Here is a 12,574-nt window from a genome sequence, read left to right as displayed (position 1 = left end):
ACTAAAATATTTACCAAAATGATTGTTTCATATCACAAACTATTCAGTGATTATAAAAATAATGGCGCTATTATAAATTCCAATGTTCCAGTATAACCTTGATCTGAAATGAGAAATAATGATCATGATCACCCATCACCTTGATTCAAACTTTCTTTCTTGCTATTCTGAATGGTGATGACACAGGACATGAATCATGATCCTCATTTTTTATTTCCACAATCATGTTTTTTGCCCAACAAAGACCACACTACGTGGAACATTTTATTTTGGTTAATAAAGAAGATACCATGCGTGGGATTGGAACAGTTCTGAATACTGCCGTGTACCTCATGAATGAAAGTCGTATGACATCTTGTCACTATTTTAGTGGAATGCCCAGTGGATTCGCTATCTTACAGTGAAATGAAATGGCAATATGCATCTAAAGATGTAGGATGTTGCTGGTCTCAATCATCAGCGCATGCCATCACTGAATTCTGTGCGAGTGGAAAGGAGCACAGGCGATGACGTCGGACACCGAAGTGCTTCCACACCACCAAACTATTATTTATTGCTGCTCGTAGTGCCTCTTTACATCATGCAATGCAACACCTTAGATCCAACTCTCGTTAGATCCTCGTCAGCGGAAGAAATCAAGTCTGCGAAGGAGGAACATGCCATGCGACAGAAGAGCAGCTTAATAGTACAGGCCATGAGAAGGTTTTGTGGACATGGATATCCCAACACCCGCTGTTCCATTCCATCAAGCACACAATACAGAGCGCCCTATACACGTAACACTCCACCGCCCACCCCGGAAGCACGAGCGCCCTCAGGCGGATGCTGCTGCGGCCACGCACACGGGGAGGTCCTTCTCGAAGTTTGGCGGCGCGCTCAGGATCGGATTGCTCTCGAAGAAGTTCACCGGCTTGAGGTCGAAGCTGGCGGACACGGTCGGCATGATCGGGTAATCTTCCTGGCAAGGGATGGATGCAGTCAGATGACGAGGACAGGAAGCCTAAGATTTTTTGCATTAGTGAAATCCAACAATTGCGGGCTAGAAGCGTTGGATGCAGTCAACTTATGTCGTTGGCTCCTGCCATCAACATGTCCTATGTCCTATGTCAGACGAATTACGTTGCCACTTGCTAACGTAAAGAAGAAGAACAGAGGGAAGAAAGGAACAAATGAGCAAAAAGATCTGAGTGCATGAACGCAAACCTTGACACGGATCAGCCCATCTGTTTGGAACTCCCAGTCGATGATGTAGTCGTAGTTCGCCACTGACGTTGCCATCCTCGCCATGAGCGTCACCTTCGGCCTCGCCTCCCGTATCTGCTCACAAGTCACACTAATGATGCATTTCATTTGATCAGATTGGCGTGACCGCCTTTGGATTGTGTCTTCTGTGAGCTTACATCCATGCCAGTGATCGGACTCTCGGAGTGGTGCCACGCGATGTCGCCCGCATACCGCTCGAAGATGCATACCATGTTCTCCCTGACGTAGGGCCGGCCGTCGGCGGCAGCGAACACGCCATCCATGTAGTGCGCGTTCCGGGGGCAGTCGTTGAGCGGCACGAGCGGCATCGCCTGCAGGCCGAACCCGTACTCGCCGGCGTCCATGTAGGTCTTGAAGTACCAAGCGTCAGTCGGGTCCATGTATGGCACGAAGAGCTCCGACACGAAGCCCTTGTGCATGACGCCCCGCCACTCTCCGGTGTCCGGGTCCCTCGCCCGAACTCGTGACACCACCACCCCGGCCCGCGCGTTCGCCTTGAGGTGGAACTCCCACTCGGCCCACCGCACCATGTGCCCCCCCTCCTCCACCTCGAAGCTTGGCCCCGCCGGCTGCTCGATCGATATCGGCTTCAGCCCCAGCCGCGACGAGTCATCGTTAAATCCCGCCACCACCTCGTACCGGTAGTCGGTGCCGACCGACTTGGGGATGGGGATGCCCCACCCCTGTTCGGAGATGCTCACTGCTAGTCATAAGTGCCCAGCAAGCCAATCACGTGAGTGATGGCACGTGTGACTTGATACAGAATCTTTTTGCTTATTATATTTTGGCATATATCACTTTATAACTATTGCATAAATGCATATATATTGTGATGTCCTTGGATTTGTGCAATGGGAATCGGATCGTGATGAGATCACGATAATGAGATCGATTCACCTTTAAACACATATCCTAAATAATCCCGGTCATAGGTTACTCGAGAGGGACATCGTGATAACCGGATAGACTGGTGTGCTGTATACCCGTCCATATGATGGATGCAGCTGGTCTCATAGCTGCTCGTGTAGGGACACTAGGGATACAGTACAGGTGCTCATTGGAGAATGAGTTCACTGATTGATCCGCTTACGGAATGCTGGATGGTTGATGATGCCTTATTGTCAGACAACGATTCCGTAGTCCTAGTGGTGTATCTGGTTCTTAGACTTGAGACACCAAGGATGTCCTGTATGAGTGCTCCACTCTTTGATACCAGACTTATAGGTTTGGCTGTTCCCAGATCTAGTACAGCTGGTCATTGGGAGTGGTAGTCGACCTTACGAGGGCTATTGAGTGTCGATAGAGGATCATCCACTCTCGGTATCATGAGAGGAATATCCCATGTGTTCTTGCTCAGACAAATCCCTGGCCAGGGTCATTCGGGTTGAGAGAGAAAGAGTTCTCCGGGAGAATCCGATTAGAGCGAGACTCGAGTAGAAACCGTATGGGTCTGACAGCACCATGCTCGATATACGGTCTCTGGGATATTAGATGGATGAGGGACTATAGGTACATGGTAACTGAGGACAGACAGGTCCAATGGATTGGATTCCCCTGTATCGTCTGGGGACTACGGCATAGTGACCTAGTACTTCCGTAGTCGATGAGTCGAGTGAATTATTACAGAGATAATAATTCACTGAGTTAGAAGGAGTTCTGACAGGTATGACTCACGGCCAGCTCGATATTGGGCCTAGAGGGTCACACACATATGGTAGGCATTGCGATGAGTAGAGGTTCGGATATGAGATATCCGACGGAGCCCTTGTCTTATTGGATGCAGATCCAATACCCACTAGGGAAAGGACCCATTAGGGTTTTGACACGGGATCTCTATAAATAGGAGGGATTCATAGGCTAGAGTCTTTGCTTGCCCTTCCTATTCTCCTCTCCCTCTCCACCTCAGAGTAGGCCTGGAGTTTTGAGGAGCGTCGTCGCAACCCTGCTGTGTGGATCACCGCTAGAGAGGAGGACGCTTGACCTCCTTCACCCTCTCCTAAGGATCTGCAAGGAAACAGGGATATACGATCTCCCTAGGTAACACAATCTCTATACGCAGTTTTTGTGTTTTTTGCGGATTTTGCGCACCAATCTTCGCACGACGATGAACATCTTTTTGGGAATCGGGGATTTTTGTTTTCTTGTTCTTCCGCTGCGCATATGATGTCGCCCCCCCTATGATTTCCTAACAGTGGTATCAGAGCCAGGTTGTTCGTGCGAATGATTGGTTTTGAACTGCGTGTATTGTGTTTAGGAAGAATTTTGACGTCAAAATCGTTGACGCAAAAGCAAGGAAGGGCAACAACAGTTGCTGCCCTCGATCTGCATGCCTGCAGCCACCTGCAGCGGCAGCCGCAGCCGCATCCAGGCAGCACAGCGCCGGCGCATGCGCAAGCGCTGTGCCTGCAGCAGCCGGCCGGCGGCCTGCTTGCAGCAGGCTTGCTGCCGGCGGGGCTGGCAACCCACGGGCAGAGGCGCCGCAGGGCAGCGGCGCCTACCGCCGAAAGGAAGCGGCGCCTGCCGCCGCAGGGCAGCGACGCGCGACGCCTGCCGCCGCAGGGCAGCGACGCGCGACGCCTGCCGCCGCTGCTCCCGCGGGCGAAACCCCCCCCACAGGGGCGGCCGCCCGGCGGGACAGCACCGCCTGCGGAGGCAGCGGCGCCCGAAGAGGGCGCCCACCCGCAGCGGCATCGCCGCCAGCGGGCGTGCCGCCTGCAGGCGAGGGCAGTGCCCTCGCCCCGCCGCACAGGCCGCCGCCGGCACGGTGGCGGCGGCGGCAGCAGCGAAAAGGGGAAAGGGTATTAGGGTTTTCTGCGCAAAAGACAGTTTTGCCCCTCGGAATTTGAGAAATTCTAGTTTCTGTCTTTTGTCCAAATTACGAAAATACCCTTAGGAATTGAGAAATTCCCTATATATCCCTGATTTCAGAAAATATTAATTAATTAAAAGGTTTAGTTGATTATTATTTTTATTATTATCTAGTAGTCCTACATGATGATGATTATTTATACATGTGATGTATGATGAGTGGACGGATGATCATGGACCGTGTGATGTGTGTACTTGTGATTATTATTATTGAGGTCTGCGAACCTCCATTATATTTCTCGTTTATTGTCGGGCCTGCGTGCCTATGATTAAGTTGTAATCACATGAGGAGGCGCAGCGGGAGCGTGGAAGCCATAGCGGGACCCACGAGACGGACGATCGTGATGCATGGAGATGCATCAAGATGTCGACGGAACCGACGAGGACGAGATGGACGATCACAAGGCATGGAGATGCACCGTTGCACACATAGATCTTGATGTGAGTGATTAGGCCTATTGGCTCGGGCCTAATCATATTAGGTTGTGGTCCATGATCATCTGGTGTGATTGCTTATACACATACTAGATATGTATATATATTTGCATGCGATGTAGATATATATTAAATATGTATATGTGTGACATGTCATATTAGGAGACCAAATCATAGAAACATCTCTCGATAATATTAAGTCGGTAAACGTGAGGTAATTAGATTGACCCACGTGGCCTTCCATCGTTATGAGTAGGAACCGAATCCCGGTGTAGGTTGAGTTGGTCGAGTCCCTCGAGACTCACCTATATCGCGATTCGCTATCTTGCTTACGACATAGAGATGTCACCGGTGACCTGAGGGCATGATATGCTTGGTCGAGTCCCTCGAGGGTATATCATCAAATCAGACTCATCTTGTAACGAAGGTGTTGACTTAACCGAGCATCATGGTTGGTCGAGTCCCTCGAGGCCATGGTGATTCGGAGGCCGAACAGGACGGGAATCACAAGGAGTTGTGATCGGCAAGAGTTGTCTACCTTTTAGGCTTAGTGTGATTGGTCGAGTCCCTCGAGGTTACACTAAGACGCTGATTGGATCCTGATCCTCACTAGAAGTCTGCCGGAGACTTCCGTTTCACGTGCTGAGGGTGTCGCGTGACTCGTTAGTAAAATAGTGGGAGCATATTAAGATAGAAGTCCATATCTTGATAGTTTATTTCTTGCAAAATCTGCATATTATTCATTTTTGCTACATCTTTATTTTCAGAAAATGTCGCTTTCAAATCCCTTACGTGGCATACTTGATGTCAACCGCCTCACTGGTCCAAATTATACGGATTGGCTCCGTAACTTGAGAATTGTTCTCACAGCGGAGAAAATCATGTACGTCCTTGATACAGTGATGCCTACGCCCGAAGAAGGGGCAAGCGAGGATGAGATCGCTCGCTACGTGAAGTACATTGATGACTCCACTCTTGCTCAGTGCTATATGTTGGGCTCTATGACTCCAGAGTTACAGAGACAACATGAAAAGATGGATGCCAGATCCATTCTCCTACATGTCCGTAAATTGTTTGAGGAACAGGGAAGGACTCAACGATATGAGATATCCAAGAGCCTTTTCCGCGCTAGGATGACTGAGGGGACACCGGTTCAGAACCATGTCCTAAAGATGATTGAGTGGATAGAGAAACTCACAGGTCTAGGAATGGTCCTAGAGGATAACTTGTGTGTGGACATTGTGCTTCAGTCCCTACCAGATTCCTTTTCACAGTTCATAATGAACTTTAATATGAACAAGCTTGAGGTGACTCTCCCAGAGCTCCTCAATATGTTGAGGGAGGCAGAGAGTACTATTAAGAAAGAGAAGCCAGTTCTCTACACTGGTGAGACCAGAAAGAAAAGGAAAGCAGAAAGGTCCCTTAAGAAGGGAAAGGGCAAGGGCAAACAAGGTAAAGCAAAGGTTGCTAAGAAAGACCCAACAAAGGACAAAGGCCAGTGCTTCCACTGTGGTAAAGATGGGCACTGGAAGAGAAACTGCAAAGAGTACCTTGCAGAAAGGGTGAAACAAAAGCTTGATGAAGCTTCAGGTACATTCATGATCAGTCTCCATTTGTCAGACTCTTATGATAACACATGGGTATTAGATACCGGTAGTGCTTATCATATATGTAATTCGTTGCAGGTTCTGGCAAGGCCTAGGAGACTAGAGAGAGGCGAGATGGACCTCAAGATGGGTAATGGAGCAAAAGTTGCTGTATTAGCTGTTGGCGAGGTCGCCCTACATCTGCCTAGTGGAGCTTTTATTGCATTAGATGCATGTTATTTTGTTCCTTCTATTATCAAAAACATTATCTCCATTTCATGTTTAACAGTTAGTGGATATAAATTTGTTTTTGAGAACAATGGTTGTTCGATATTATTAGATGATAAGATCATCACGAAAAGAACATTGTATAATGGTTTATTTATGTTAGACACCACTCCACATATCATGAATATAAATGTGTCCAAAAGGAAACGAGATGAGTTGAACAGTGCATACCTGTGGCATTGTAGGCTAGGTCACATCCATGAAAGAAGGATTCAAAAGTTGCTAAATGATGGATATCTAGATCCATTCGACTATGTGTCATATGCAACTTGTGAGCCTTGCATTCGTGGAAAACTGACCAACTCTCCATTTAGTGGAACTGGAGAGAGAGCCACTGAGTTGTTGGAACTCATACATAGTGATGTATGTGGACCCATGTCAACTCATGCCATTGGAGGTTACTCCTACTTCATTACATTTACTGATGATTTCTCAAGGTATGGATATGTGTACTTAATGAAGTACAAGTCCGAGGCCTTTGAGAAATTCAGAGAGTATAAGAATGAGGTGGAGAACCAGACTGGAAAGAGTATCAAAACTCTTCGATCAGATCGAGGAGGTGAGTACTTAAGTACAGAGTTTACTCACTTCCTCAAGGACCATGGGATATTATCCCAATGGACACCTCCTTATACACCTCAGCTCAATGGTGTCTCTGAAAGGAGAAATCGTACATTATTAGATATGGTACGGTCCATGATGAGTTTCGCTGACCTACCCATCTCATTCTGGGGATATGCCCTAGAAACCGCAGCTTACCTTCTGAACAGAGTTCCAACTAAGTCGGTGGTGTCTACACCATATGAGATATGGAAAGGGAAGAAGCCTGATCTTAAAGTAGTTAAGATTTGGGGCTGCTCTGCCCATGTTAAAAGACACAACCCCGATAAGTTAGAATCAAGGACAGGGCGATGTAAATTTGTGGGATACCCCAAGGAAACTTGTGGGTATTATTTCTATCATCTCGAGGACCAAAAGGTCTTTGTAGCTAAGAGAGCAGTGTTCCTTGAGAAGGAACACATTCTTGGCGGAGACAGTGGGAGAATGATAGAGTTGAGCGAAGTTAGGGAACCAAGCTCAAGCACCACTCTACAGCCCGAGTCTGTTCAGGTATCTAATACACAAGTTTCAACTTTACGCAGGTCTGATAGAGTATCCCATCCTCCTGAGAGATATGTGGGACATATTAGAGCAGAGGATGTAGAGGATATTGATCCTCAGACCTACGAGGAGGCTATTATGAGTATAGACTCCGGGAAGTGGAAAGAAGCCATGAATTCTGAAATGGATTCTATGTACTCCAATAAGGTTTGGAACCTAGTTGATGCACCCGAAGGTATTGTACCCATCGGTTGCAAGTGGATCTTTAAGAAAAAGATCGGAGTAGATGGAAAGGTAGAGACCTATAAAGCAAGGCTAGTGGCTAAGGGGTATCGTCAAAGGCAAGGTGTTGACTACGACGAAACTTTCTCACCCGTAGCAATGCTAAAATCCATCAGAATTCTATTGGCTATTGCAGCACACTATGATTATGAGATCTGGCAGATGGATGTGAAAACCGCATTCCTCAACGGGAACCTGGAGGAGGAGGTGTATATGATGCAACCTGAGGGATTCGTGTCCAAGAACTGCCCAGATAAGGTGTGTAGGTTGCTTAGATCCATTTATGGACTAAAGCAAGCTTCCCGAAGTTGGAACATAAGATTTGATGAGGCAATCAGATCTTATGACTTCGTTAAGAACGAAGATGAGCCTTGTGTATACAGAAAGGTAAGTGGGAGCGCTATTAGCTTTTTGGTGTTATATGTGGATGACATCCTCATCATTGGGAATGACATAGGAATGCTATCCACAATAAAGGCTTGGTTATCTAGACACTTCTCCATGAAGGACTTAGGAGAAGCATCTTATATCTTGGGGATTAGAATCTATAGAGATAGATCCAAAAGGATGCTTGGCTTGTCCCAGTCCAGGTACATAGAAACTATTGTCAAAAGGTTTGGCATGGAAAATTCCAAAAGAGGTCTCATACCGATGAGACATGGGATATCGCTTTCTACGAGTATGTCCCCAAAGACTCCAGAAGAAAGGGTGAACATGGATATGATACCTTATGCCTCAGCAATAGGGTCTATCATGTATGCCATGCTATGTACTAGGCCTGATATAGCGCATGCTCTGAGTGTCACGAGCAGGTATCAGGCGGATCCAGGCTTGGAGCACTGGAAAGCAGTAAAGTGTATCCTTAAGTACTTGAGAAGGACTAAGGATCTTTTACTAGTATATGGAGGTAATAGCCTTAAGGTTGAAGGCTACACTGATTCAAGTTTTCAGTCTGATGTCGATGATAGCAAGTCGAATTCAGGGTATGTGTACACCTTGAATGGAGGAGCAGTGTGCTGGAAGAGTTCCAAGCAAGATACCACTGCTGACTTGACCACAGAGGCGGAGTACATTGCTGCATCAGATGCAGCAAAGGAGGGAGTCTGGGTGAAGAAGTTCATCACAGATTTGGGAGTCGATACAGATAGCGACAAGTCGACTTCCTTATATTGCGACAACTATAGGGTGATTACTCAAATAAGGGAACCCGGGTCTCATCAGAAGTGTTCTGAGGAGGTTCCAGCTTATAAGAGAGATCGTGACCCGAGGAGATGTAGCAGTGGAAAGAGTTCCATCCGAAGATAACATTGCAGATCCACTAACAAAGCCATTGTCTCAGATTGTCTTTGAGCGTCACAGGGGTCTGATGGGGATCAGACACATAGGTGATTGGCTTTAGGTCAAGTGGGAGATTGCTAGTCATAAGTGCCCAGCAAGCCAATCACGTGAGTGATGGCACGTGTGACTTGATACAGAATCTTTTTGCTTATTATATTTTGGCATATATTACTTTATAACTATTGCATAAATGCATATATATTGTGATGTCCTTGGATTTGTGCAATGGGAATCGGATCGTGATGAGATCACGATAATGAGATCGATTCACCTTTAAACACATATCCTAAATAATCCCGGTCATAGGTTACTCGAGAGGGACATCGTGATAACCGGATAGACTGGTGTGCTGTATACCCGTCCATATGATGGATGCAGCTGGTCTCATAGCTGCTCGTGTAGGGACACTAGGGATACAGTACAGGTGCTCATTGGAGAATGAGTTCACTGATTGATCCGCTTACGGAATGCTGGATGGTTGATGATGCCTTATTGTCAGACAACGATTCCGTAGTCCTAGTGGTGTATCTGGTTCTTAGACTTGAGACACCAAGGATGTCCTGTATGAGTGCTCCACTCTTTGATACCAGACTTATAGGTTTGGCTGTTCCCAGATCTAGTACAGCTGGTCATTGGGAGTGGTAGTCGACCTTACGAGGGCTATTGAGTGTCGATAGAGGATCATCCACTCTCGGTATCATGAGAGGAATATCCCATGTGTTCTTGCTCAGACAAATCCCTGGCCAGGGTCATTCGGGTTGAGAGAGAAAGAGTTCTCCAGGAGAATCCGATTAGAGCGAGACTCGAGTAGAAACCGTATGGGTCTGACAGCACCATGCTCGATATACGGTCTCTGGGATATTAGATGGATGAGGGACTATAGGTACATGGTAACTGAGGACAGACAGGTCCAATGGATTGGATTCCCCTGTATCGTCTGGGGACTACGGCATAGTGACCTAGTACTTCCGTAGTCGATGAGTCGAGTGAATTATTACAGAGATAATAATTCACTGAGTTAGAAGGAGTTCTGACAGGTATGACTCATGGCCAGCTCGATATTGGGCCTAGAGGGTCACACACATATGGTAGGCATTGCGATGAGTAGAGGTTCGGATATGAGATATCCGACGGAGCCCTTGTCTTATTGGATGCAGATCCAATACCCACTAGGGAAAGGACCCATTAGGGTTTTGACACGGGATCTCTATAAATAGGAGGGATTCACAGCCTCATAGGCTAGAGTCTTTGCTTGCCCTTCCTATTCTCCTCTCCCTCTCTACCTCAGAGTAGGCCTGGAGTTTTGAGGAGCGTCGTCGCAACCCTGCTGTGTGGATCACCGCTAGAGAGGAGGACGCTTGACCTCCTTCACCCTCTCCTAAGGATCTGCAAGGAAATAGGGATATACGATCTCCCTAGGTAACACAATCTCTATACGCAGTTTTTGTGTTTTTTGCGGATTTTGCGCACCAATCTTCGCACGACGATGAACATCTTTTTGTGAATCGGGGATTTTTGTTTTCTTGTTCTTCCGCTGCGCATATGATGTCGCCCCCCCTATGATTTCCCAACACTCACCACCTCCTTGGTATCTTTTGGTGTAAACAACTTTTTTAGCCGTGGCCTCGGGGCCGACACGGCTTGTTCGGGGGTCCGAATGACGAGGATCTAGCGTGGCGTTTCTCGGGGTCTCCCGGTGGCCGATCGCGGTGGTCTGGTTGGAAGAAAAGCTTCGCCGCGGCGCCGGGTAGGGACGACTCCGGTCTAGCACCTGCACATAGGTCGGGTCGGAAGTTCGGCCCGACCCCTCCGACGATCAAGTCAGTGATGTGGAGTGGGGTTTTGGATGAGGAAGTGCTTTTTTTGTGTTCCCCCCCATTTTGTTTGGAGCCCGGGGGTATTTATAGGTAAGTTTGGTGTTACCTGATATGCCAGCCTGTCGGAGCAGGACCATACCTCTGATGGCGTCTGACATCGCTGTTGGTGTTGCGTGGAGGACAGAGCTGCCGCAGGGTATGGGTGAGCTTCGGTCGACGCTTTCCCCTGCCTCGGTCTGTCGTGCGAGGTCAGACGATGAGGTCGTTTGGGAATGGTTGACGTGGGTGCGCATTAAGTCGGCGTTAATGCTCACTTCCTTGGGCAGTGTGTCGTCCAGGCGTGGCTGACGTCATGGCGCACCATGTCGCCATTTTTGTCCTTATCATATTCCCCCCCTAAGGAAGCTATGCCTCGATTGATGTGAGGGGAGGTCCGAGGCATGGCTTCGGCTTTAAGAAACTATACCTGCCGGGTGGTTGCCGGTCTGTTGCCAGGGGTGTGGGAATTGCGGAGCTTAGCAGCTAAGGAGGGTTGGACGCGTAGCGGTGATCTCGGGCAGTGTGTGGCCGTGGAGCACGGCGCAGGCGTGGTCTCGGGCAGCGTGTAGCCGAGGAGCACGATGCAGGCGGGCTGGCCGCGCAGGTGTGGTCTCAGGGAGCATCAAGCCGAGGAGCACAACGCAAGCGAGCTGGCCGCACAGGTGTGGTCTCGGGGAGCATCAAGCCGAGGAGCACGACGCAGGCGAGCTGGCCGCGCAGGTGTGGCCTCGGGGAGCATCAAGCCGAGGAGCACGACGCGGGCGGGCTGGCCGCGCAGGTGTGGTCTCGGGGAGCGTCATGCCGAGGAGCACGACGCAGGTGGGCTGGCCGCGCAGGTGTGGCCTCGGGGAGCGTCAAGCCGAGGAGCACGACGTAGGCGAGCTGGCCGCGCAGGTGTTGCCTCGGGGAGCATCAAGCCGAGGAGCACGACGCGGGCGGGCTGGCCGCGTAGGTGTGGCCTTAGGGAGCATCAAGTCGAGGAGCACGACGTGGGCGGGCTGGCCGCGCAGGTGTGGTCTCGGGGAGCGTCAAGCCGAGGTGCACGACGCAGGTGTGGCCTTGGGGAGCGTCAAGTCGAGGAGCACGACGCAGGCGGGCTGGCCACGCAGGTGTTGCCTTGGGGAGCATCAAGCTGAGGAGCACGACGCAGGCGGGCTGGCCGCGCAGGTGTGGCCTCGGGGAGCATCAAGCCGAGGAGCACAACGCAGGCGGGCTGGTCGCGCAGGTGTGGTCTCGGGGAGCATCAAGCCGAGGAGCACAACGCAGGCGGGCTGGTCGCGCAAGCCCGAGGAGCTGCTTGTGCTATTTTCCCTTTTTGCCTGCTTAGCCGTAGCGGGGGGCGAAAAAACTTTCGTATTTGATTTTCTTTTTGAGGGGGAGCCGGTTGCTTTCGCTGCACGCTTTCGGGCATTGGGATCGAGGCGTCAGCCCGCTGCCGCTTCAGCGGGGTTGCCACGTCAGGCTTTTATTAAGGCGGGGCGCTTTTTGGCATTTTCGATGCGACATGACGGTTACGCACGTGCGCGGGTGGGCTGTCGCCCCACTCTCGAGAGGTGA

At 49.5% G+C, this 12,574-nt stretch overlaps 1 protein-coding gene across 1 annotated transcript; it reads right to left on the bottom strand.

The window, feature by feature from the left end:
• Positions 1 to 646: 646 nt before the first annotated feature.
• Positions 647 to 11,136, bottom strand: LOC135680290 (amine oxidase [copper-containing] gamma 1-like). Its single transcript, XM_065194172.1, has 3 exons — positions 11,085 to 11,136; positions 1,401 to 1,963; positions 647 to 1,317 (listed from the first exon to the last, which is right to left on the bottom strand). The coding sequence occupies exons 1-3, from the start codon at positions 11,134 to 11,136 to the stop codon at positions 1,102 to 1,104; spliced, it is 831 nt and encodes a 276-aa protein (XP_065050244.1). The 3' UTR covers positions 647 to 1,101.
• Positions 11,137 to 12,574: the final 1,438 nt, after the last annotated feature.

This window comes from Musa acuminata, chromosome BXJ1-8, assembly GCF_036884655.1.
Source record: "Musa acuminata AAA Group cultivar baxijiao chromosome BXJ1-8, Cavendish_Baxijiao_AAA, whole genome shotgun sequence".
Lineage (NCBI taxonomy): Eukaryota > Viridiplantae > Streptophyta > Magnoliopsida > Zingiberales > Musaceae > Musa > Musa acuminata.
The sequence above is the reverse complement of the archived record's forward strand: the minus strand, read 5'-3'. Positions and strand labels throughout refer to the sequence as shown.

Bases quoted from the DNA above. Each gene is read 5' to 3' on its own strand.
- LOC135680290 (XM_065194172.1), bottom strand. From the start codon at position 11,136: ATGTCAGACGCCATCAGAGGTATGGTCCTGCTCCGACAGGCTGGCATA. The intron at 1,964-11,084 runs GTAACACCAAAC...TATGACTAGCAG, and splicing joins CCGACAGGCTGGCATATCAG to TGAGCATCTCCGAACAGGGG. The intron at 1,318-1,400 runs GTAAGCTCACAG...ACTTGTGAGCAG, and splicing joins GTCCGATCACTGGCATGGAT to ATACGGGAGGCGAGGCCGAA.